Source organism: Podarcis liolepis (assembly GCF_965112155.1).
Source record: "Podarcis liolepis genome assembly, chromosome: 1".
Taxonomy (NCBI): Eukaryota; Metazoa; Chordata; class Lepidosauria; order Squamata; family Lacertidae; genus Podarcis; species Podarcis liolepis.
In genome coordinates, this window is record NC_139554.1 from 21,359,895 (window position 1) to 21,386,854 (window position 26,960).

Genomic DNA, 26,960 nt, shown 5'->3' on the forward strand with positions numbered 1-26,960 from the left:
CCTACTGTGGAGGGGCGAGGGAGGTATGGCGGTGGGGGCAGATGTCATAGGCGAAGGGGATCGAGATACGGATATGCTCGTACCCCTTCCAATCTGCGCCCCATCCCGAGAGACGAGGGTAGGGTGAGCAAGGATTACTCACCTCCGTCACTGGTGTTGTGCAATGCCAGGTCTATAGGCAACAAAACCGCCACCCTGCGAGATTTCATCATCTCGCAGGGGGTCGACCTGGCTTGTGTGACGGAGACCTGGGTGCGCGAAGGGGATACTGTTACCTTACGAGAGATGGCGCCCCCAGGTTTTTCTGTCCTCCACCAGTCACGGACTGTGGGCCGGGGGGGAGGGGTGGCACTATTAATCCGGGAAGATTGTTCTTTCAGGGCTCTACCACCGCCATCGATCCCCGGCATTGAATGTGTTGGCCTAGCGTGGGGCTCCGAGGTGAGCTTGGCTGTCTGGCTGGTGTACCGGCCACCTAGCGCACCAGCAGCCACCCTGTCAGGCCTGCTGGAGGCGGTGGCCGGCTGGGCCTTGGAGTTCCCTAACCTATTGGTATTGGGGGACTTCAACATCCATGCCGATGCCACTCCCTCCTCACAGGCTCTGGACCTGGTGTCTTCCATGGCGACACTAGGGCTCTCCCAGTTTGTTTCGGGCGCCACACATCAAGCAGGCCACACGCTGGATCTGATCTTTGGCGTCGGTATAGATGTGATCATGTTTCCTTCGATGAAGGTGCCATGGTCTGATCACTACGCTCTGAAAGCCAGGATTGACGTTCCACCCCCACCCTGCTTAGGTGGTGAGCCGATTTGGGCTCGCCCGCGGAGGCTGATGGACCCTGATAGATTCCGTCAAGCCTTGCGGGACCTTTCTCCCCCTGGCGACTCATTGACTGAGCTTGTTGAGGGCTGGAATACCCAGCTCCTGGCAGCCATCAATGAGATCGCACCTAAGCGCCCTCTGCGACCCCGCAGAAACCGGGCTCCCTGGTTTACTGAGGAGCTCCGGAAAATGAAGCGGGACCTCAGACGGCTAGAGCGAGTATGGCGGGGTGCCCGTGACGGAGCCTCAAGAACATCTTATAGGGTTTTTATGAAAACCTACGAGATGGCAGTGAAGGCCGCTAAGAAGTCCTACTTCTCGGCCTCCATTGCATCCGCTAGCTCTCGCCCGGCACAATTATTTAGTATAATTCGGTCTTTAACGTCCCTCGAAGGACAGCCAAATTTAAATAACAATTCGACACACAGCTGTGAGGCATTTGCGAGCTTTTTTGCGGAGAAGGTCCTGTCGCTCCGCCATGACCTCCCTGCCAATTTGGATACAATAAAGGAACTGGAGGCCCCTCGACTGTCCTCGGGTCCAGTATTGGACCACTTTGACCGGATATCCCCAGCCGATGTGGACAGACTCCTCCGAGCTGGAAAGCCCACCACTTGTCCTCTCGACCCGTGCCCGTCTTGGCTGATTAGAGCGTGTCCAGACGAGGTGCGGGCCCCCCTGGGGGATATCATCAATTTGTCCCTTGGCACCGGGACATTCCCAGGGGAACTGAAGGAGGCAGTGGTGCGTCCGCTCTTAAAGAAAACATCATTAGATCCCTTAGATCTATCCAATTACCGCCCAGTTTCGAATCTCCCATTCCTGGGTAAGGTGATTGAGAGAGCGGTTGCTGAACAGCTTGGTAGGTTTCTGGATGAAACATCGGCTCTGGATCCATTCCAGTCCGGCTTCCGCGCTGGTCATGGGACCGAGACGGCTCTGGTCGCCCTAACAGATGATCTTCGTAGACAGCTGGATCGAGGCGGGTCGGGGCTGCTGATTCTTCTAGATCTGTCAGCAGCTTTCGACATGGTTGATCACGAACTTCTGGACCACCGCCTCGCCGACGTGGGGATCCAGGGCACAGTCCTTCAATGGCTGCACTCGTTTCTCTCTGGTCGGGGACAGAGGGTGGCGCTTGGGGGGGAACTGTCATCCCGCCACTCCTTGGTGTGTGGAGTGCCTCAGGGTGCGATTCTCTCCCCGATGCTTTTTAACATCTTTATGCGCCCCCTCGCCCAGCTTGTCCGGAGTTTTGGGCTGGGCTGCCATCAGTATGCTGATGACACCCAACTCTATCTGTTGATGGATGGCCATCCTGACTCGGCCCCAGACACACTGATCAGATGCTTGGAAGCTGTGGCTGGATGGTTACGTGGGAGCCGGTTGAAGTTAAACCCTTCGAAGACAGAGGTCCTCTGGCTGGGACGGGACGATATGGGATTGAGGGGGCAACTCCCATCTCTTGCGGGGGTGCAATTAGTGCCAGCACCGTCCGTTAAGAGTTTGGGTGTAATCTTCGATACCTCCCTCTCCATGGAGGCGCAGATTGCAGCTATAACAAAGGCGGCATTTTTTCATCTCCGCCAAGCTAAGCAGTTGGCTCCTTACCTCTCTCGCCCTGACCTAGCCACTGTGATCCACGCGACGGTCACCTCCAGACTGGATTATTGTAACTCGCTCTACGTGGGGCTGCCCTTGAGACTGACCCAGAAACTCCAGCGGGTGCAGAATGCTGCAGCGAGACTCCTTACGGGGTCTTCACTGCGGGATCACATTCATCCGGTGCTATACCAGCTGCACTGGCTCCCGGTGGAGTACAGGATCAGGTTTAAGGTGCTGGTTTTAACCTTCAAAGCCCTACACGGCCTAGGACCCTCGTATCTATGGGACCGCCTCTCCTGGTATGCCCCACAGAGGAACTTACGGTCCTCAAATAAAAACATCTTGAAGGTCCCAGGCCACAGAGAGGTTAGACTGGCCTCAACGAGAGCCAGGGCTTTTTCGGCTGCGGCTCCAACCTGGTGGAACGCTCTGTCACAAGAGACAAGGGCCCTGCAGGACTTGACATCTTTCCGCAGGGCATGCAAGACAGAGCTGTTCCACCAGGCCTTTGGTTAGGGCACAGCCTGACTCCCTCCTTTGGCAATCTTTACAATACTTTAGTTTATGGTTGCCATCAATTTTGATTTTAATTAATTCTTATGATGTTTTATAATGTTGCACTATTTTAGTGTTGTTAGCCGCCCTGAGCCCGGCTTCGGCTGGGGAGGGCGGGATATAAATAAAATTTATTATTATTATTATTATTATTATATTTGAACATGGCTATCATATCACCCCTTAACCTCCTCTTCTCCAGGCTAAACATGCCCAGCTCCCTTAGCCGATTTTTTAACTAATAAAGAATGAAATTTAAATTTTTATCTTGGAACTTAAATGGTTTAAACAATAGGAGGAAAAGGCAGAAAATAGAACATATCTTAGAGAGGCAGAAGAAGGACCTTGCTTGTTTACAAGAAACCCATGTCAATACTAAGCATAAAAGATTATTGGTAAAACCAAAGTTAGGGAAATAATTCATCGCATCTGATGTAAGAAAATAGAGGGGGGTTGTAATGTATGTTAAAAGCAAATACGAACCAGTATTGTTATATGAAGATAAAGAGGGGAGGATTGTAATAGTCAAAATATCACTAGAGGGGGAACCAATTTTGGTAGCGGGAATCTATGGATCAAATGAAAGAAAATCAGAATTCTATGCTAAAGTAAGATCATTGTTAATGGAATATATAGATATGAGATTTATTGTGTTATGGGATTTAAATGGAGTAATGGAACCAGAATTGGACAGATCGCAGAAGAAGAGAGGGGGAAATGAAGGGAAGCTGCCCAAACGTTTTGTGGAAATGGTAAGGATTTTTGATTTAGTGGATATATGGAGATATAAATATCCTGTTGAAAAGGAGTTCACATATTTCTCAGAAGCACAACATGTGTATAGTCGAATTGACAGTATATGGATTATTAAGGATATGACAATTAAAGCAGAGAATGCCGAAATATTACCAAAAACACTTACAGATCACAATCCAGTATCATTAACTCTTAAAGGAAAAGAGGAGGGGGGAGGTGGAGAATGAAACAATTGGAAACAATTGGAGGAAACAATTGGAAACAATTGGAGGAAAGGGACAGATGTGAAAACAGTGTGGGATGCTGGGAAGGCAGTTGTTAGGGGATATTTCATACAACAAAACTCAATAGCATATAAGAATAAAGAAAAAAAGAAAGGGGAGCTTTTAGAAGAAGTTAAAAGGAAGGAAAAATTGGACTATGCTGTAGGAGTGCAAATATCCAGAGATGTAGTGATCAGGTGGGATTGCTATGAGGAATTATAACAGATATAGAGTAAGCCATCTGTGTCAGCAATGAAAGCATTGCGTTGACTGGGTTTAAACCCACACCCCTGCATCCCTGTTCCATTCCTCTCTTCCTCACATGTCACGTACACAGCAGTTGCTTAGACAGGCAGGCGTCCTGGGTCCTCAAAGATAGTGGGCAAGTTTCTTTGATGTAAGATGTTAATCTTAGGGCCAGGAAGCGGATCTCACATTAAGAGGATAATAGTCACTGTCCTCCTGGCCATCCTTCTTATCATATGTATTGCTTGTTTATTACCTCCTGGGTTGCCAGATGCTCTTCTTTGTAGTTCTGTTCTTTGTTTACCCCAGAAATATTTGTGCTTAATTAGTTTTAGTAGTTTAATTTCTCCCCACGTGGGTTTGTGGAAATGCTCAGAAGAAATCTGATTGGTTCTTACAAACACTCTGTAAAAAGCTCTTTTGTGAATAAAACTACCTGGGCTGGGGGCTGCGGAGATCTGACACGGACAAGCACAGAGAGACACGATTATACGCACCCTTCCCAGAGTCTTGGTGGTTCAAGCCTCTGTGGATATTCTTATTAATCAGAGTTCAATCCTTCCTTTACTTTGCGAACGCAACATAGTGGTACCCCGTGTGAGGCAAACTTAAAAAAGAGAACGTTTGAGGCTTGTAAAAAAAAAAACCCCTCAGCGTTTGAGGCACAGCAAAAGGAAACCTCAACAAAAGTTAATCTTACTGTGCTGAGATACCTGCCTTTGCAGCTCTGTTCTTAATCTAGAATTTAACAAATAGGATGATGACGAGGGTTTGAAGACGCTGAGTAATCACTGAGAAGGAGGAGGTGACAAAGACAAAATTGTGAAAGTGAGGTTTAAATGAGGATAGAAGCTGGCGAGTTGAATAAATAAGAACACAGTGACACCCAATGGACAAAGGAGGAAAAGCAGCAGTAAAGGAAAATTGGATGAAAGATAAGATCCTCCAAACAAAGAGTAAGAATAAGTTAACCATAGATGGAAAAGAAATAATAATTTTATGAGAAGTCCTACCCAGGTTGATAAAAAAGAGACAGCAATTCCAATTTCTAACAAAAGCATTAAAGGCCAAATCATCTGCTCTTGAAAATTCTGTGTCAGAGGTGGGGAAGCTGTGGCCCTCCTGATGCTTCTGGATCCCATCAGCCCCAGATAGCATGACCAAGGGAAGAGGGGGAGGTGGGGCTTAAGAGTCTCTCCATCAGTTCTGTTGGGAGACCAGCTGCATTGGAGACCAGCTCCCCCCTTACCTGTCATCAAGCACCACTCATGCCATTAGGCTATAGTAGAGGGAGAGATGGGTTTTTGGTGCCTCTTAATCATTCTAGCTGGAATAGCAAATATTTAGGCTCCTCCTCTCCATGAGAGATGGGATTGCATGGCGAGTTCCCACCTCTCCCCAGTGGAAATAAAGACACATGACACAGGTATTTTAGGTTAATGGGCTAAATATGGCCACAACTTTATTGGTTACAGGTGATGAGTGGTATTGGCCTAGGCATTGGTCCTAACCGACTATCCGGCTTCAGCCTGTTCGCTTGAAGGGTTAACCCTACCATCAGTAGGGGGAGTCCGTCTGATGCACATCAACTAGGAACTCCCCTGGGGTCACCACTCGGGGGCGTGCCTTAGGCCCTCACCTCCACAGGCTTTGGTCAGGGAGGGCCACGCCCGCCCCCCCCCCCGGAATCCTTTATCAGACTACCCATTGATATGCGAGGGAGGTGATGGCGCTTCCTACCCCCTTCCATCTACATAACAATAACAATACCAATGCCTAGCCGCCACTCGAGCAAAAGCTCACTGCCAATACCCTATAACCTGCAACCAGTCCCTAATCCCAGCCATCATATCTGCCGACCACATATCGTTTCCCACATTGGAAAGATGTACGCCATCCTCTCAGTAGAGGGCCACTTAGCTGAACTGGATGTTGGGGTGGTCAATGACCGAACCCCACAGAGCTGCCACTCTACACACCACCAAATGTTCCAAAAGCTCCCTGGCTTTGTTTATAGCAATAGGGCACTGACAGTCCCTCCATACACGTCTCTCCATCAGTGGTGACCAAATTAGGGTTGAATCTGGCAATGAGGCAATCAGTTCATTGAAGTCATTGTAAAAGTCCCACATCAAGTCCACGCATTTCCAATAGGCCAAGTCATTTCCCCCCAGCTGAGTAACCAGAGCATGAGGGGACCTTCCAAAGTCGCTCTGGCTTTCACTGCAGGCATAAATTCCGCCCAGTGCTCCCCCTTCCGTGAGATTCAGGAAACTTTTATTTTTTAGTGGAAGATCCAGCCTGCATCCAAGGCCACAGTTGACGGCATTGTTTCTTGCCCAGTGGACAATGCTGTGGCCTGTAATCCAAATGTGCATCACAACGTCTCCTGAAAGCAAAAGAAGGTAACAAAGCCAGGTCAGGTATACCGTGAACAATCACAAGGTCTTATGAATATATCCCTTAAAAGTATCAGACTTCCACCACCCCAAGTCCTTCATCCTTTCAGCTGAGAGTCCCAAATGCATTGCAGTGGTAGCGGCCCCAATCTGAAAGGAGTTGGCCACAAATTCAGCTGGGGGTAAATCACAGGCAACAATCGCCCTTCGCATAGCGCGCATGAACTGATGCAGTGCAAAGCGGGAGCCATCCAAATGTATGAGGAATGGGCCTGAGACGGTCGGCACCTGAGGATCTGGCACTGGCAGCCCAGGGACGTGCAGACTGTGATCGCATGTGAGGATGCATAGATGGATTGCTACCTTATTGTGGAACACTAAATAAGGAGGCCGAAGTGCAAGGGAGCTCCTCCTTGCTTGGTGCAGTAACGAGTATGCAATCAGGAGTACTCACTATTTGGGAAGAGGACGCAGTGACCATGGGCCTGAATTGTTGGTAAAAGGTTTCAAAAGCAGAGAAAAAACTGCAACAAAGCCTGTGGGTTGCAGGGCACAGGAGGCTTCCCTGACCCATCTTGAACACAGGACCCACTTATATTGGGGAGTTCTTGGGCAGAAACAGAAGGTTGTGCCTGTTGGGTTCTCTTGGAAGCCATTATATCGCCTGCAACAGTAACCCTTGTACTCCAAACTTTAATTGTGCAAATTGGTCAAGCAGACCGGGTATTGTGCCTTTTCCTTTGTAATTAAGCCTTTATTACAAGAGGACACTTTAGCCCAGCTGGCCTAGTTCAGGATTGATTAAACCGACCACACTTGGAAAGAAATCAGATTCAAAAACCAGTAATCCCCAATGGCCATTGAAACTAGGTTAAGACCAGGTGTGCAGGTTAAAGACCGCAGGCCTTCACCTTCCCTTCCTGAACCAACCCCCCCTTCCCCCCCTTTTTTATTTATTTATTCTTTCTTTTGCTTTTGTTTTTGGTGTGTGTGTTTTTGTTTTGTTTGTTTTGTTTTGTTTTTTTAGAATACACTATAGACCAGCAAGCCTAGTTCAGCACAGTTTACACTGCTTATAGGCAAAATATAGGTAAGAATTCATAGGCAACAACTAGTAAATACAATAGCCAATGAAATTAGGTTAATTAGATTGTGAAAGGAAGATCAATTTGTTTATTATTTACGTATTTTTAAAGGGTCATCTAGTCCAGCCCCCTGCAAGGCAGGAATCTTTTGCCCAATATGGGGCTCGAACTCACAACTCTGAGATTAAGAGCCTCATGCTCTACTGACTGAGCTAACCCAGCTGCTTCAAGTTTATAACAACTCAATATTGAACAGAGTTGTATTACCTCCCCCCCCCCCCCGAAAGGGGACGTGAAAGATACTAAAACAAACACCGGCCTTTATTTCCAAATCACTTATAATAAATTAATGTAGTCAAGTAAACTGTGCCAGGCGTAAAGGCAATAAAACTGCAATGATATAATTAAATTTTATTATTACTATTATTGTTAAAATTATTTTATTTTATTTTTATGCTGTGTAGTCAGCTTCGTTTGGTTCTCCCTATTGACTTTAATGAAAAGCATTGTAGTTTATTTTATATATATAATATTATATATATATATGGTATATATATATAAATGGTGATGGCCAGGCAGCCGTAACCCTGACAACAATAAAGAACCAGCGGCACGTGAGCCATGGGGGGAGGGGAATTAGGCTGAAACCTGATAAACTGGCTGGTAATGCAGTCCCCAGAACAACCCCTTTTTTCCTGCTTGCCTCACCCCCCCCCCAAACAAGAATAATGTACACAAAAGCAACCCCAGTGCTCCCTGACCATGTTCTACAGTGACCAATTTAAAAGCTCCACATGCCGCACTGCCCTTTGCCACAGCAAACAGGCTTTTGCCGGCACAACCCCGAGCCCTCGGGCGACCCTGCCCCGAATAGCTTAAGCTGCTACAACAAATTACTCCCCAACCCCTTCTGCAGTCCCTCCTGGTTGTGGGAATGTTCTGGGGTTCAGGAGAGGATATATTGCCTAATTATATCCTTATCCAACTTGTACTAACAAGTTCCCAAAATATCAGCAGAGTTTATAGACATTCCCCTTTAAGTTCGCAACGGTAACGTGTGCACAGGTTCGCTAGAACCTCTATAATAATTACTCTGGTAATTTCCCCTTTTGTTCCCTCTTAAAATACAAGGCACGACACAGTCTTTATAAAAGTATAAAAGAGTTTACTCACGTTCTGTTCACAATATGATCCCAGAAGGCAGACAGCTTAAAAAGGTTACATACATTCAGAATCTATCTTGTAGCAAGATAGACCTTATCTCCTCTCTTGGCTGGGAGCCAAGAGAGCATCCTTAGATTTTTCCTCATCGAAGGAAGATGGCAGAGAGAGAGAGAGATGGCTGCCTGTCCTGTGCTTTTATCATTTACCTGCACAGGTGAGGCCACACCCACCTCTGGTCACATGCGGAGGAAGTCCGTCCCCAGGAAGTTTACCTGCTTGCTGGACTGACATCCCTCCCCATGTTCTAACATGTACACTCTAGGAATGTTGTCGTTGACTGCTCCTGTGTTTACATCCCACACTGGTCAGCTCCAAACCTTAGGAAGCGTTGGCTCCAAAGCACCCAGGGTCGAGGCGAAGGCTCCTGAAATGAGGGGAAGGTTCCAAAGCTGGGGAAAGAGACTTGCAGCAAAGGGCTGCAGGACAAAGCGCTACTCACAGGAAAAGAAACGGCCGGCAAACAGCAGCTCTTAAGGGGGAAAGCAGCAGCCAGAAAAGGCAGGCAGCAGCAAGCACAGCAACTAAAAGCAAAGGGGGAAAGAATAAGCAGGCACACGAGCTCCAGAGCAGGCAACGCAGAGATAAGATCTCCGACAAACTGGAGCAGCTGGGAGCGGCAAAGAGGGAGATCCCAGGCCGCGGCTGCATTAAATGGAGCAGGCCATGCCCCCCAGGCCTAGAGGAACCAGAGCCTAGTGAGGTATTGCTTTGGGGGGAAATGTGCCAGGAGTATTTTGGGTGTCATATGGCAGGGGGAGGAAGGAAAAGGAGGGAACTCATGCCTGTCGTAAAAAAAAACTTCCAGGGCTTAAGGGAAGGTCTTGGTTTTGGGGAGAAGTGTCTCCCTCTGTGTGTGAGTAACAGCTTTAGTTCTCTGGTGACAGAAAGAAACAAGAGATGGAACTGGCTGATGTGTGGATGGGGGTCAGAAAAATGCAGGTCACACAACCAAAGTTGAATCCTGAAAAGAAAGAGGTGCTTTGCATTCTGGGCAGTGCTGCACATGCTTGGAAGGAGCAGCTCTGTAATTTGGCGGTACTCCTGGATACAAAATTGTCACTATCCAAGTACTCCCTTGAATAATAACTGAATTGCGGAACATTGTCCACTGCACTGATAAATTTCACCATTCCCAGAGGGCTAAACTATCCTAAATCCCATTATCACTTTTGAATGCCGGGAAGACCATGACAGTGATCTGCCCTCTTTGAAGATAGTCCCAGGGAATACTGGGTTTGCCTCTAGATTACACCACCAGCTTGTTACGATATGGATGCAATGCAGCTGCAAACTGCTAGCTTGAAAACATCACATGATGGAATGTTGGGACTGTTCCGTGGGAAACAGAGGGACAGTCAATTCACAGGGCAATGCACCGGAATTAGCTCAGAGTGTAATATGAGCTCTTCCTCTTGTTCTTGTACAGGAAGTAGAGGAAGTCTTTGTCACTCTACTACTGGAGCTTGAAGAGAGCAGTCATGTTTTCTGTAATGCTGCAAAGACAGAAATAAAAGCATGTAAAAACGTTTCTGTCTATCTCCTTTTCCCTGCCGGGAGAGCAGGAGGGAGGGGGAGGTGTTCTTCCCACGCTGAGAAGAATCACCTATCGAGACCTAGCCTGGATCTTGCTGGGGAATGCAGCCAGGGAGGTCAACAGGTGACCAAGCCGGGTGCCTGGGAGTGTTGCCAGTTACTCCCGATATAGGCTTGATTTTCGACACAGCTTGCTTCCAGGCTTGCTTATAAGAACATTTTCTTTTAAAGTGAAGAGTGTCTGGTTCACAAAAAAGCATCCGATGTCAGGGGCTGGTCTGATTCATATGCCAGAGACTGGTCTGACTCTGAAGATGGGGGAATGCAGTCACAGACAGTTCAGCCTGTAACAGGGAAAGAAGGAGAGGATTCATCTTCCTTCAACATTCCCAGAAGCATATTTAGAGTCCACACAGTCAGGGGAAGAGTTAGACAGCTTTGAGATTGAAGCTAGGCATGAGAGATAATAATAAAATACTGTTAACCTGATCTTTCAAATGGCACAGGTGTCTACATCCCCAAATTATCATGGAGTGAATACTAGAGAGCACACTTAAAATGAACAACATATTTTTTAAGATTGTGAAAAAAGAAAGAAAAACACCAAGTGATTTTGCAGACAACTCAATCAGTGTTTTATTTGTTCAGTTTGGGAACATGTCACAGTTATCACTTTGATACCTAAAAGCATCTTATCAATCATGCTTCGTACTGGAAACTCCATATTTTCTGTGCTGCAACACAAGTTGAGCAATCATGCCTCAGTAGGATTCGTGACTTTTCCCATGAAGAGGGAGGTACCAGTTTCCTCCTGAACAATCAAGAAGAGAAAGGGGCAATTGAACGTAATTATTACACGAGGAAGGGAGATAGGAATAATTTCAGTGGCAGTAGTAGCTGCAGCTTCAGTGCCATTCTCATAGACATTTAAATAAGCTTTGTGAATAGCCTGCAAAGAAATACAACAAAAATTAGTGCAAGATTGCAAGATTGCATCTGACTCAGGGTTTTATCATGAGAAAATCTAGGCCTTCAAAACAAACAAATCCACTGAATGTCTTAAGAAACAACATCATGTGGTCGTTTCTCACTCTGATTACCTATTGATCAGGTTCCTCTAACCAGTTCTGAGCATCATATTTGTGTATCAGTCAGCCTCAAGGAACTGAAGGAATTTTCTGAAAATCTTGATGTCAATCTTCTCCATAATTATTTTTTCCTAGTTCTTGTCTCTCTCCCTTACTCTTGATGAGAAGCAAGATTCCAATGCCAGGCTGATTATGCTAAAAATACGAACACTTCTTTCATATATACCACATATAATATTACCCTATTGCTCCTATAATATTATAAACACTACGTTTCCAAAAGTAGCCAGCACATAAACAGATAAATGCAAAAGTTTATATAACTGGATAAAAGACATATTTAGTAATATACTTTAAAATTATGCTGCGTAATACACACAGCATATGGTTCATCAGCACTATAGTATATTGTATTTTAAAATGGGGTTTCAGAGTTTTTAGCGGTTTTTGAATGTTTTATGTAGATTTTCAGTTTCATTGTTCTGTGTGGCACAATGACAACAAAGATATCGTATATATCGTAAAAAAAATTACAGTGCCTGAGCAGGTCATACTAAAGCAGGTATGTGATAAACGAGACTGTCTGCACAAAGCTTGCAAATATATCAGATTTCTCCTCCTTCTCCAATGCTAACTGCAGTCTTTGCAAAGCAACTGGTACCGAATCATCTGCTCCTGAAAATTCTGTGTCAGAGGTGGGGAAACTGTGGCCCTCCTGATGTCTTTGGATCCCATCAGCCCCAGATAGCATGACCAAGGGAAGAGGGGGAGCTGGGGCGTAAGAGTCTCTCCATCAGTTCTGTTGGGAGACCAGCTCCATTGGGGCTGCCCCCTCTTCTGTCATCAAGCACCACCCATGCCATTAGGCTATAGTAGAGGGAGAGATGCGTTTTTGGTGCCTCTTAATCATCCGAGCTGGAATAGCAAATATTTTTGGCTCCTCTCCATGAGAGATGGGATTGTGGTTCAAGTACCCCAAATTATGTTCATTTGAACATAATTCAGACAAGAGGGTACCTCTGGTGGAAAATGGAGGATGCAAGAAAATATAGATCAACCTGTTGAATTTTGAGAAGCCTACCTTGGAAATCTTCAGCTCAGGCTTCCCAGTAATTCCAGAGAGGTCTGCTTGATCTGTGAATACCTCCGTAATATGCATTGTTCTTAAGATCCGTTGGATAACATTTTTGGCAGAGATTGTAAACTTTGGAAGGAATAGATTTATTCTCCTGTTGAAAGAGGAACCAGAGGCTTGTCAGGTATTGCTTTGAAAAAAAATGTGCCAGGAGGTTTTTGGGTGTCATATGGAGGACAGAATTCTAATCAAAGATTAGAGCCCACATTCCTTGCACTCCTGTCTCAGCGATGTCTGTGCTCAACTGATCCTGTTCTGGAATTACAAGGGACTTGGTCTTTACACAGCCTATCACTACCCCTCAAACTCACAACAATATATTTACACCTACAAATATGTACTACACTCTTTCCACTATAGCATGCCCACTTACTGTGATTTTGTAGAATTCCTCCATTTTAACAAAACGTCTTGGCTAAGAGCATTTTCCAACTGCTTCATTTTCCCTTGGTCAGGAAGAATAAATAATGCTGAAACGTTGCTCTTGTAAGGGAGCTTCACAACCTTGCAGGACAGGATCTTATCATGGTAAGTCTCAAACCAGCTGACTTTGTTCATCATAGGGACTTTCACCGTTGTTTCCTCATCCACATAGAAGTCTCCTTCTCTTGTATTCAGAGAATCGAAAGGTTTTTCCCAATCGGCTTATGGAAAGAACAATAACAGCATACATGGCATTTAATTCTTCAATATATTAATTGTCATACTCAGAGCTTTTAATAAAAGCTCCTGTTTTAGTGGCATCTTACTGTGCTGAGATACCTGCCTTTGCAGCTCTGTTCTTAATCTAGTTTCCAATTACTTAATCTCATTTCCAGGAAAAGGTACTCACAATATATTTGATTTGTTTCGATAATGGTGGAGGTCAATTTTCTGATTGATTAAAGGTACTTCTTTGTGATGAGAAGTCTGAGAAGATTCTTCTCACATAATGGGCAGATAATGACTCTAGACTAAAGCACCAACAAATCTCAACCACAGCTTAAAGTTTAAACCTTAAACTGAGAAGATCCAAGAAGCAAAACCTGTATAAAACAAGTCCATCTGACTTACCTCTCATGTAAATATAGTTCACAATAACCATTAGATCCTCTGGGTCAAGACCTTTGACAGCATCAACTATTTTCCCATTCGTTTTTTTCCCTATATAGCTATTGATTTGACTTTTAGCTACTACAGGATTCTTGAAGTTAGTCCGAAGAACATCCGCCTCATAAAAATGTTTCGCATCATCCAGGAACTTCTTCAGGGGTTTCACTTGGTCATCTGTGAATAGGGCGTTCCCAATGCTCAGGCGGAGTTCAGCATTGGGGAGGTTCAACGTGTCTAATAGATGGTGGAAACCCTCGTGTATTTCCTGTTCAGTGATAAATGACTGGTTAAAGCCAAGTCCTGACAAAAGCTGACTCAACGTGGTTGTTCTAGCTCCCAGTGACACCATGGCCAAGGCAGTGGAAATGCTTAGAGGGGAAAAGAAAATGTTCTTCTCAGCGGTCTCCGAAGCAACGTGGTGGTAGAATCGAAAGGCGAAGTCAGCATTTCCTGGGGCTATCTTCACAGAAGGCAGATCTCTTTCACCTTTAGCAGGAGGAGAACGGCCATGGTCATTATCCTCTTTTTGGTCAGGGGTATAGTGACATTGGGCAAAAGCACAGAGACCAGCAAGAAGCAAACACAGGTAGAGGTGAGACATTGTGTTCCTCTGGAAGTTGTCTGTGAAGACAAATCACATTCAAAATTAATCGTTGCAATGGCTTGCCTTTGAGTCATTCAACTCTTATATGCTTTTCTGGCAGGATGTTTAAAAAACTCTCTTCTTTTGGCAGAATGTTAGAAGCATAGTGATCTTTGTTAAAGCCTTCATTAAGGTTGGAGTGAGGTAAAATAAAGCAAGATTGTTTGTGTGCGCACATTTGTGTTTCTTTGAGATAAGAAAGCAGTATACCAAACCTCTTTCACCTAGCAAGCAGCTGTTTCCCTGTCCGTTGGAGCAAAGAGTTTTGTGGCAGCTTAAGGACTCAGAGCACAATTCTATCCATGTATAATTGAATGAAGTGGGGCTTACTCCCAGCTAGGCCCCAGGCTATCTAGCTGACAAGCAACATCTGCAATCCTCACACCAGGCAGGCAATTCCTCCTGCAGTCTGTCTTGGCTTCTTGTACACTTTCTAATTCTGCCACCATGGCCTCAAAGGAATGAACTTGATCCCAGGGGACCAGGAACTCATTGCACCTCTGACATGCCCATGACTTCTGCCCCATGGGGAGATAATCATACATACGGCCGAGGGTGCAAAACCATGGAAATCCCTCCATGTCCCTACTGACTTTCTACATGCATGGTTGGTTATGTTGTCGTTGTCGTTGTTTTCATTATCCGATTAAGAGTTAGGGATTACATTGGGCAGAATGGGGGTGCCCTGGTCTCCTCGCCCTGCTGATGAACTCACATGTCTGAGGCACCTTATCAGCCGGAGCTGATTCTGGTTCTAAATTTATATTCTCCTGAGTAGCTCCTCCCAGCTATTGTAGTAGGCAATAAGATCAGGGTGTGTGGCTCAACTTCTGTTAGCCTCCTGGGGACAGGGAGTGAATAATGGGTGCTCATTAGGTGGCTAGTAAATTAAGTTTAAATAGTTTATTAATCAACCTGCCCCCTTCCTTAAGAAAAGCTACTGAAAAAGCTCACTGGTGTAGCTTTTACTTTATTTTTGTTTTATTTACTGCCAACAAACCACTTTTAAAAATGCCTGTTACCATATAGTTTTAAGTGGTACATTGCACTCTTGTTTTGGATCAATTAGCTACCAAGGCTTATGGTGAAGAGTTGAGGGAGTTGGTCTGGAGAACAGAAGACTGAGAGATAATATGGGGGTCCTCTTCAAATATATGAAGGGCTGCCTCATGGAAAGTGGAGGAAGCTTGTTTTCTGCTGCTCCAGACGCAATGGATTCAAATGACCATAAAAAAAATGAGATTCTGACAAAACGTGAGGAATAACTTTCTGACTTAAGAGCTGTCCAACAGTGGAATGGACTCCCTCAGAAGTTTTTACCATAGCTGCAACGGGTGAGCTTGGATCGCAGTAAGCAAGTATACCGGTACTGTGAGGGGCAACGTTTGGCAAAATGACCCCTGAAAAGGCTTGGAAGGAAGCTCAAGCCAAAGGAACTTCGGCAGTGTCTTTTTGGTGTCCCCCGCCGAGAGAAAAATGGCAGAGGTGAGGGGCAATCCAGGCACAGAGAAGAAGATCAAACAGACCAGTGAAAAGCCTCACATCGCTGAAGCAGCGACAAGGGGGTAAAATCTCTATTTCTATATTAAAATAAATGTAAAGTAGTAGCAGCAGCAACAAAACCTAAAAGGAAATAAGACAAGAAGAAAAAAGGGAAACTCGGGGGGGGGACCCTCGTGGAGTGAGTAAACCCAAAACAAAATAAAGAGTAAAAATAGTGGAGGGGATACAATGCTACCACAAAAGTAAAGGGAAGACAGAAGAACAGAAATATATAGAGAGAGTGTAAAGAAATCACTCAGATTGCAATTAAAGTATTTGAAAAGCACACCATCTGAAACAGACTTACTTACTAGAAAACGCAGAGTGGTTCAGGCTGCCTGTTACTGGAGCTGGGTAGAGTAGAGCAGCCACTTTGAAGTTGAAGGAAGGGAATTTAACAACTAAGATGATGACGAGGGTTTGAAGACACTGAGTAATCACTGAGAAGGAGGAGGTGACAAAGACAAAATTGTGAAAGTGAGGTTTAAATGAGGATAGAAGCTGGCGAGTTGAATAAATAAGAACACAGTGACACCGAATGGACAAAGAAAGAAAAGCAGCAGCAAAGGAAAATTGGATGAGAGATAAGATCCTCCAAACAAAGAGTAAGAACAAGTTAACCATAGATGGAAAAGAAATAATTATTTTACGAGAAGTCCTACACAGGCTTATGGTGAAGAGTTGAGGGAGTTGGTCTGGAGAACAGAAGACTGAGAGATAATATGGGGGTCCTCTTCAAATATATGAAGGGCTGCCTCATGGAAAGTGGAGGAAGCCTGTTTTCTGCTGCTCCAGACGCAATGGATTCAAATAACCATAAAAAAAATGAGATTCTGACAAAACGTGAGGAATAACTTTCTGACTTAAGAGCTGTCCAACAGTGGAATGGACTCCCTCAGAAGTTTTTACCATAGCTGCAACGGGTGAGCTTGGATCGCAGTAAGCAAGTATACCGGTACTGTGAGGGGCAACGTTTGGCAAAATGACCCCTGAAAAGGCTTGGAAGGAAGCTCAAGCCAAAGGAACTTCGGCAGTGTCTTTTTGGTGTCCCCCGCCGAGAGAAAAATGGCAGAGGTGAGGGGCAATCCAGGCACAGAGAAGAAGATCAAACAGACCAGTGAAAAGCCTCACATCACTGAAGCAGCGACAAGAGGGTAAAATCTCTATTTCTATATTAAAATAAATGTAAAGTAGTAGCAGCAGCAACAAAACCTAAAAGGAAATAAGACAAGAAGAAAAAAGGGGAACACGGGGGGGGGGACCCTCGCGGAGTGAGTAAACCCAAAACAAAATAAAGAGTAAAAATAGTGGAGGGGATACAATGCTACCACAAAGGTAAAGGGAAGACAGAAGAACAGAAATATATAGAGAGAGTGTAAAGAAATCACTCAGATTGCAATTAAAGTATTTGAAAAGCACACCATCTGAAACAGACTTACTTACTAGAAAACGCAGAGTGGTGCAGGCTGCCTGTTAATGGAGCTGGGTAGAGTAGAGCAGCCACTTTGAAGTTGAAGGAAGGGAATTTAACAAATAAGATGATGACGAGGGTTTGAAGACACTGAGTAATCACTGAGAAGGAGGAGGTGACAAAGACAAAATTGTGAAAGTGAGGTTTAAATGAGGATAGAAGCTGGCGAGTTGAATAAATAAGAACACAGTGACACCGAATGGACAAAGAAAGAAAAGCAGCAGCAAAGGAAAATTGGATGAGAGATAAGATCCTCCAAACAAAGAGTAAGAACAAGTTAACCATAGATGGAAAAGAAATAATTATTTTACGAGAAGTCCTACACAGGTTGATAAAAAAGAGACAGCAATTCCAATTTCTAACAAAAACATTAAAGGCCAAATCATCTGCTCTTGAAAATTCTGTGTCAGAGGTGGGGAAACTGTGGCCCTCCTGATGCTTTTGGATCCCATCAGCCCCAGATAGCATGACCAAGGGAAGAGGGGGAGCTGGGGCTTAAGAGTCTCTCCATCAGTTCTGTTGTGAGACCAGCTGCATTGGGGCTCCCCCCTCAACTGTCATCAAGTCCCATCTCATCAAGTCCCATCTCAACTCATGCCATTAGGCTATAGCAGAGGGGGAGATAGGATTTTGGTGCCTCTTAATTATCATAGCTGGAATAGCAAATATTTTTGGTTCCTCCTTTCCATGAGAGATGAGATTGCATGATGAGTTCCCACCTGCCACCAGTGGAAATCATAGAATCATAGAGTTGGAAGAGACCACAAGGGCCACCGAGTCCAACCCCCTGCCAAGCAGGAAACACCATCACAGCACTCCTGACATATGGTTGTCAAGCCTCTGCTTAAAGACCTCCAAAGTAGGAGACTCCACCACACTCCTTGGCAGCAAATTCCACTGTCAAACAGCTCTTACTGTCAGGAAGTTCTTCCTAATGTTTAGGTGGAATCTTCTTTCTTGTAGTTTGGATCCATTGCTCCGTGTCCGCTTCTCTGGAGCAGCAGAAAACAACCTTTCTCCCTCCTCTATGTGACATCCTTTTATATATTTGAACATGGCTATCATATCACCCCTTAACCTCCTCTTCTCCAGGCTAAACATGCCCAGCTCCCTTAGCCGTTCCTCATAAGGCATCGTTTCCAGGCCTTTGACCATTTTGGTTGCCCTCCTCTAGACACGTTCCAGTTTGTCAGTGTCCTTCTTGAACTGTGGTGCCCAGAACTGGACACAGTACTCCAGGTGAGGTCTGACCAAAGCAGAATACAGTAGCACTATTACTTCCCTTGATCTAGATGCTATACTCCTATTGATGCAACCCAGAATTGCATTGGCTTTTTTAGCTGCTGCGTCACACTGTTGGCTCATGTCAAGTTTGTGGTCAACCAAGACTCCTAGATCCTTTTCACATGTACTGCTCTCAAGCCAGGTGTCACCCATCTTTTATTTGTGCCTCTCATTTTTTTTTTTGCCCAAGTGCAATACTTTACATTTCTCCCTGTTAAAATTCATCTTGTTTGTTTTTGCCCAGTTCTCTAATCTGTCAAGGTCGTTTTGAAGTGTGATCCTGTCCTCTGGGGTGTTAGCCGCCCCTCCCAGTTTGGTGTCATCTGCAAATTTGATCAGGATGCCCTTGAGTCCATCATCCAAGTCGTTGATAAAGATGTTGAATAAGACCGGGCCCAAGACAGAACCCTGTGGCACCCCACTAGTCACTCTTCTCCAGGATGAAGAGGAACCATTGATGAGCACCCTTTGGGTTCGATCAGTCAGCCAGTTACAAATCCACTGAGTGGTAGCATAGTCAAGACCACATTTTACCAGCTTCTTTACAAGAATATCATGGGGCACCTTGTCAAATGCCTTGCTGAAATCAAGGTAGGCTACATCCACTGCGTTCCCTTCATCTACCAGGCTTGTAATTCTGTCAAAAAACGAATTCAGGTTAGTCTGACATGACTTATTTTTCAGAAATCCATGCTGACTATTGGTGATCTTCTTGCTACTGAGACAATCTGTTATGGGCGCTGTCAAGTGAGCGAAGTTCTTTATGAACTTCCTGTAGAAGTTGCTGAAGCCTAAGAACCTTTGCACATCTTTCCGGGTTTTGGGGGCTTTCCATTCCAGCACTGCCTTCACCTTGCCTGGGTCCATAGCTAGGCCCTTGTCTGACAACTTGTACCCCAGAAACTCGACCTCCCTGGTGTGAAATTGGCATTTTTTCAGCTTGACCCACAACTGATGCTTCTGCAGCCTCTGTAGCACTTCCCTGACGTCTCTGACGTGTTGCTTCTCATTGTCCGAATAGATTAAGACGTCATCCAAAAAGGCTACACAATTCTTGTATAGCAGGGGCCCCCGCACCATTTTTTTGTCTGCAAATGGTAAGGCTGAAATGACTGAGAATGTTAAAGATCCTATGAATTCTGCCTCTGGCCATTTTTTCCCACATATAAGTGCGTGGCTGATTGTTCCATGAATGACCAGAGGGAAATCACACAAAATGATAGCCCACATTTTTTAATAACACCTGCTATCAATTTCCTGTAAATAAAGGAAGCACTCTTTGCTTGGGCTGCAGGAAACATGATCCCTTAAAAAACTGCTAGCTTTGGTGAATACTTGAATTGCTGAGTTTGTTTTGTTTAAAATCTAGCCCTGTTTTTTAAATCTACTCCTTACCTTTCATTTCCTTTATTCAAATGGTAATTTAGCCAAAAGATGCAACATTTTCAATAGTATAAAAGGTTTGCTGAGACATGAACTCTGCACATGCACAGAGGCTAGATCAGCTTAAAAGAAAAGAGAGAGAGAGAGAGAGAGAGAGAGAGAGAGAGAGAGAGAGAGGAAGGGGGGAGAGGAGGTTTGGAGAGCATGTGCTGCAGGGAGAAACCTATTCAAATTTCCTTATGTAAAACTTGGAACCATTGAGGGAAATCACCCTTAATGTGTCCTTTGCTCCAGGGGCTACTTAAGACAAAAGGGTTAAGTACTGGACCATCAAAAGTCAAGTTTCAAATCTTAACATGCCAAATTCTTTTCACAGGTAAATATCAAAGCACTCCCACTGTGAGTTCCTCTCTTGAGTAGTTCACCTCCCCAATGGGATTCAAATTTTATAACTGCACAAATGATAATGAGGGAATGCAAACAGTGATTTAAATACTCTATAAAAAGTAATTGCATTTGTATTTCATCTTTCTTCCCTTACAGCCAAACAGTCACTTTCTTTCTGTTCTGCAAAACAAGTCTGAATCCCTGCTATATTAGTGACTTCCCTCTATCTCTTTGTGGCTTTGACACTTTTTTAGGTTACAAATAATCTGTTTTCATTTATTAAATCAGTTCTTCCATTATATCTATGAAATTAATCGAAGCACAACCAAACATTGTTTGTGGAATGGTATTTGTTTACCTTTTTGCCTGAGGATTTCTTATTAATTCTGTCATTTTGGCTAGTTCAAGGTACTTGCACTACTTTAAATTGCCATTCATTTTTTCTTGGTATTAACTCATTTCCCAGTATTTTGCTATTAACATTCTAGCCGATGTTGTCACATCAAAAAACACTCCTTTATTTTCATTTCGGATGTTAGAATGCCAAAACAGGTTACTTTAGGTTACTTCAGGTTTCTTAAAAATTGTGTGTCTTAGCATTTATTTATTTTTGGTTCCTCATAGGTCATTGTGTGTGTGTGTGTGTGTGTGTGTGTGTGTGTGTGTGTTTACTTTGGGGACATGTCCATAACATGTTGAAAGTCATTTTCATCAAGTTCTACTTATCAGATAGCACATGCTGAATTTTAAGCCTTTTCCCGTTGTTTTCCCATTTTTTAGTCCAGTAGTAATCTGTGTGGTTTTGATAATATTTTTGTATTATTTAATAATAATTCTTTTCTGAATCTGATGTCTTTGTGTCAAGTCCATTTTCATCTGACTGGTAATCTAATTTTTGGTTTCTTTTTATTTTTTAAACTTTCTTGTATTTTTTACAGTTCTCTTTCTATACATGTGGAGTAATTTTTATTTAATAATAATAATAATAATAAACCTAAGTGAAGGAAAGCAAACAAACTTAGCAGATAATAACAGTAATTATATGGAAATGTGATAATAATATTAAAATGAGTAAAATGCTTAACGTGCTAAGATAACTCAAGGAGATTGGGGGGCTTTTGCCCCTTCCTTTTCTGTCTTTTAAGTCCTTAAAAACCCTGCCCCCTTACAGGATGTCACTTCTACAGATGTGTTACTACAGACCTATGATGAAAAAGCTTCGCCACCACAAGACTATTACCTGCAACAACAGCAGCACCAAAGTTTTCAAAGTGCCCACAGCTATCTCTTTCAAAGGATATAGACTGATGGGGGAGTGGGGCTGACAAAGGGGGGAGGAGTTGAATTGCAAGGACATTTTCTCACTTTTGAACCTTAAGACTGTGCTCCAGGATTGAGAAGATTGTCTCAAGATATGCAACTGATATTTAATTAGCTTGTTGTGTATTATGTGTTATTATGTAGGAATGCTGAGATGTGTTTGATAGTGTGTTACCCCCACAAAGGGGGGACAAAATTTCTGTGTGTAATTGTTTCTGTATAATGTAGGGTGCATAACTATGAACAGAAGGGTTTGGCTTACTCCCCAAGTTTTTTCCATGGAGGATTCTCATATATTACATGCTTTCCGATAGATCAGTGATGATCATATTTGCTTGTCCCACCTGGCACTCTGCAGTGTGCCAACCTTCTCTACCCATTTATTTATTTATTTATTTATTTATTTTAATTTTGTCACAAAAAATAATTTTTATTATTATTCAAAGGACACAAATAGTGATTTGTTTTTTCTATACACGAAGTTCCCAGAAAGAAATTGCTTTTTACTATTTCTTTCTTTCTTTGCAGTCACTTTCTTAATCTTCCAGAAAACTATTTTGAATCCCTTCTATGACTTCTCTGTATCCCTTGCAGATTCAGTACTGTCTTTAAGTAGCAATTGTTCTGTGTTTATTTATTAATCTCGGTTTTCCCGTATAGCTGTGAAATTAATCTGACCACAACCAAGTATTATTCTTGGAACCATATTTTATCAGGTAGTTTTGAAGCAACACTATTATTATTTGGGATGTTTTCATTATAATGCCAAATGGAAATGGGTGTGGTTAATGTCCCAAATTTTATTTATTTATTTATTTATTTATTTATTTATTTATTTGAGGACACATCCACCATATGTAGAATAAGGTTCCTTCACTTTGTTTACATCTCCAACACATTATTATTTATTTTATTATTATTTTTGCTAATATCTGCATATCATTTTCATATAGTTTCGCCCCCAGATTGCACACAGTGAATCTTAAGGTTTTTTCCCCATAATTGCTCTCATTTTTTCATCTCAATTGGACAACCAAATTGTGTGCTTACTCTTCTCTACCGAATTTTGATTTTACCAAGGAGAAGCTTCAGAAAGGTGTATATGCTTTGGTTTAGCAGGAATAATCCCTTATATAGTTAAATTGACTTACTTGAACAAGTGCCCTTCTAAGAATGGTTTTCTTTTAACAGTTTGTTTTGATAAGTTGAGAACCATGGGCATATAAAAATTCAAATTGGACTCAGTTTGAATTGGGCAAGTGTATCCAGGCTGCAATTAGCTTTTTGGTCCTTTAAGAGCAAGTGAGCAACTTTCGTAGAGTGCAAGACCAACGCCAATAAAATAATAAAATCCCATAGAAAGGCCAAGGCAAAGACATCTCTCTCATGAGGTGTCCAAACCTGTGCCAGCTATGGTGAATGCCAGCCGACATGGTTAAATGAAAGCCCCGAGGGGATTCAACAGAATATGTTGCTATACTACTATACCAGTGTGAGACCACAGAAGAGCTACCTTGACACCTGAGAACACAAAAAATGGCGAAGGATAAAACACCAACTGCATTTTTCAGTCATTAGTGGACCTTCCTGCTAGGTGTAAAGCATGAAACACTATTGAGCAAATGGTCTCTCCCAAAGTGTTAGAATGCCGCAAGTAATTTAGTAACAAAATGCAACATGTGGGTTTTTTTACACAAAGGCATCCATTTACAACATGCGATGTTATTATTTGTGGGGCAAAAATTTTTAAGAAAAATTCTAGCCCCAAAGGGGGGATAATATGATAGGAATTTTATGGTCTTAGATATATGGTAATGTTCATAACCACACATACATTGATCAACACAGGAAGGCCAATGTGGAATCATTTTGATTCCTAAACTGAGCAAATGTTTTCTCTGCAAGGTCAAACTGGAAAAACCTCCCCATTGTCCTTTTCCTTCACAAGTCCTGTCTTGGGGGTATGTCTGTGTTTGAATAAGGGTGTGAGCCTTATCACCACAAAAGACTGGCCAGGCTACCAAGGAAATCCAATCAAGTAACTTGCCAGACAGGAGATAAACAAGGACAAGAGAAAAACAACATTTAAATTTCTGTGATGTAGATGGGATGTATCTGAGGGGTGGTCTTAGGTTACACCCCTTCTGTGATGTATGTATAATGTTTCTAGGGGTGGTTTTGATCTACAGGATGGGAATTTCAAGTCTTTATAAGCCCTTGCACAGCATTTTTGTGGGTCCTCCTCCTTTCCTGCGAGTGAGGGGAGCACCCTGTTGCAACAGATCAATAAAGATCAAGCTTACTAGCTGCTTTGCTTCTCAACATTCTCTGGTTGGCCTCTGTTATTCTCTCCTACCAATAGGGAACCTATGTAAGGACTCTATATGGGCTCTTGGATACCCCCATAAGGGAAAAGGGCATATTTTTATTTACAACAGCAGGCCCTGTGGAAAGATATCAAGTCCCGCAGGGCCCTAGTCTCTTGTGACAGAGCGTTCTACCAGATCGGGGCCACAGCCGAAAAAGCCCTGGCTCTGGTTGAGGCCAGCCTAAGCTCTCTGTGGCCTGGGACCTCCAACGTGTTTTTGTTTGAAGACCGTAAAGTCCTCCATGGGACATACCAGGAGAGGCGGTCCCGTAGGTACGGGGGTCCTAGGCTTTATAGGGCTTTAAAGGTTAAAACCAGCAGCTTAAACCTGATCCTGTACTCCACCGGGAGCCAGTGCAGTAGGTATAGCACCAGGTGAATGTGATCCCGCGGCAAGGACCCCATAAGGAGTCTCGCCGCGGCATTCTGCACCCGCTGTGTAATTTAAAGGTATAACAGCCTATACTTCCACGCTTTACTTAGCTGAATGTTTTGTGATTTTAAATCTCTGTGGGGGTTTTCTCACCAAAGAGCATTTGCCCCAAACTTGGATCTTGGCATCTAGGAATTCTCTCTCTCTTTTTTATTATTAATTTTTATTATTTTCAATAATCATAGTAACCAGGAAGTTTAGCATATATATTTTTTCATCCGATTTTCTGGGTAGAGATCTGCTTTGTAAGTATTCTGCTATCTCCTCCTCCTTTTCATTACACTTTTCATATAATTTTTTGAAATATTTAACAAACCTCTTGGTGATTTCTTCCATTTTATCTATGATCTTCTTTTCATCCATTATTCTATTAGTAGATCTTTCTGCCTTTTCTTCAATTGCCATGCCAGTAATTTCCCAGTATTATTTGCTGACTCAAAATACCTCTGTTTCATCCACCTTAAGTTATTTTCTATCTCCTGATTAACTAATGCTGACAATTGATTTTGTAATAGCTTGCCATTTTTGCTTGCTTTCTCATTTTAGGATGTTTGGCTAGTACTTTTTCATTTTCTTCAATTTCCTTTTTAATTTTATCCATCTTTGCTTCCCTATTCTTTTTTTGAATTGATTGTTGAATATAAAAGCCTCTTTAAAATGCTTTACTCACATCCCATATTACCCTAATATCCGTATCCTGCACCTTGTTATTTTGGAAGAATTCCGTAAGCACCGTATTTTTTCGCTTCATAGGATGCACCGGACCACAGGGCACACCTAGTTTTTAGGGGGGGAAATAAAGAAAAAAAATTATTCCCCCCCCCCAGCCCCAAAGAGCAAAGAAGCCAAGAGAGTGAGCGGGATCCATCCCGCTGGCTGTCTTGGCTTCCTCTTTAGCCGCGCACAACCTCTCCAGCCGGGAGAAGGCAGAAGCCAAGACACCGAGCAGGATGGATCCCGCTAGCTGTCGTGGCTAGCTGTCGCCGCTTAGGCGGCGAGGTTGCACGCAACCTCGCCTTCACTCCCAGAGCTTGCGGGGCTAAGGGCGGGGGAAGCCCAAGCTTCCCCCAACCCCAGCCACCAGAACGGGTCTGGAGCTCCTGGAACGCTCCTGGAGCTCCATAGGATGCACACACATTTCCCCTTCATTTCTGGAGGGGATAAAGTGCGTCCTATAGGGCGAAAAAATACGGTAATTCTTGTGCTTTGGCTAAAAAAATGGCATCGTTTAGGATTTTCTCATTCATTCTCCATCTTTAGTTTACCCTTCTCCTGTTTCTTAGTTCTACTGTAACCAAGTTGTGAACAGTTATCGATCTAAATATAATATCTGATTTTTTTTACCTTCAGTAGTAGATTGTTAGTTATCCATATTCCATCAGTCCTGCCCGCTGTCTGTTTTGCTTGGGAATGATGGGTAAATTTTTTCTCTATAGGGTGCTTGTAACGCTGCACATCCTTCAGATTCAAACTCTCCACCATACTAAAAAAAGTAGGGGAGAGTCTTCCTCTCAGTCTACCTCCTGAGTCTGTATGATCAAATTCCAAAGAGGTAACTCCATTTAAGTCTCCTAGCAATATAATCTCCTCATTTATAAATTCTAACAACTTATCTTCCACTACCTTGAAGAACTCTGTCTTATTCCTATTTGGAGCATAAATTCCTGTTATCACAAATTTTTCGTTACCTTTCCCCACTTGTATACCCAGAATTCTACCTTCATTGTCCTTAAAAAAAATTGCTTCAAATTTCGGGTTGACGTATATTTCAACGCCTCTCTTTTTCTTTAAATCTGAAGATATAAAAACAGACCTAAAGATATAAATTCTAGTCATCTAGGAATTCTCATTCGCTTCTCTGTCTTCCCTAGTTGGAGGATGGAGAGATGCAGACATGGACATTGAAATATACTCAGAGTCGCAAAGTGATTTCATGCTCTTTATTCAGCTCATAGTGGTGAGGAGGAATGAATGAAAGTCCCCTCAAAGTATCTGCTTTATATACATTATTTACACAATGGGCTGCACATGATTGGTTAATTCTGGAATTCTACTGTAAGCCAATCAGGTTGTGGATTCACTTGTATCTGGAGTATGATTGGGTGGTTCCTGCCAACCAATCATACTGCTGCATTGTTCTTGGACCAATCAGACTGCTGCATTCTGAATCCTATTGTTCTAGGACCAATCAGACTTCTGCAATTTGGATCCTATTGTTCTAGGACCAATCAGACTGCTGCAGTTTGGATCCTATTCAACTCAGTACATAACACCCCTCCCCTCTAAGTTCCAGTCCTGCCCGGGAGGTCGCATTCATAGTCCT

At 43.5% G+C, this 26,960-nt stretch overlaps 1 protein-coding gene across 4 annotated transcripts; it reads right to left on the reverse strand.

The window, feature by feature from the left end:
* Nucleotides 1–11,099: 11,099 nt before the first annotated feature.
* LOC310706437 (alpha-1-antitrypsin-like) lies at nt 11,100–18,070 on the reverse strand. Of its 4 annotated transcripts, XM_083502160.1 has the most exons (5): nt 17,435–18,054; nt 13,768–14,427; nt 13,088–13,358; nt 12,661–12,808; nt 11,100–11,440 (listed from the first exon to the last, which is right to left on the reverse strand). In XM_083502160.1, exons 1-5 carry the CDS (start codon nt 17,928–17,930, stop codon nt 11,246–11,248), a joined length of 1,770 nt encoding a protein of 589 aa, XP_083358286.1. In that variant the 5' UTR covers nt 17,931–18,054; the 3' UTR covers nt 11,100–11,245. The 4 variants fall into 4 exon arrangements, with proteins under 4 accessions (XP_083358286.1, XP_083358289.1, XP_083358287.1 ...); XM_083502163.1 differs by lacking the exon at nt 13,768–14,427 and having other exon boundaries at nt 17,435–18,045; XM_083502161.1 differs by lacking the exon at nt 17,435–18,054 and having other exon boundaries at nt 13,768–14,813.
* Nucleotides 18,071–26,960: the final 8,890 nt, after the last annotated feature.

Bases quoted from the DNA above. Each gene is read 5' to 3' on its own strand.
- LOC310706437 (XM_083502160.1), bottom strand. From the start codon at position 17,930: ATGCTATCTGGGGCTGATGGGATCCAAAAGCATCAGGAGGGCCACAGT. The intron at 13,359-13,767 runs GTAAGTCAGATG...TCTTTCCATAAG, and splicing joins GAACTATATTTACATGAGAG to CCGATTGGGAAAAACCTTTC. The intron at 12,809-13,087 runs GTAAGTGGGCAT...CTCTTTCAACAG, and splicing joins AGGAATTCTACAAAATCACA to GAGAATAAATCTATTCCTTC.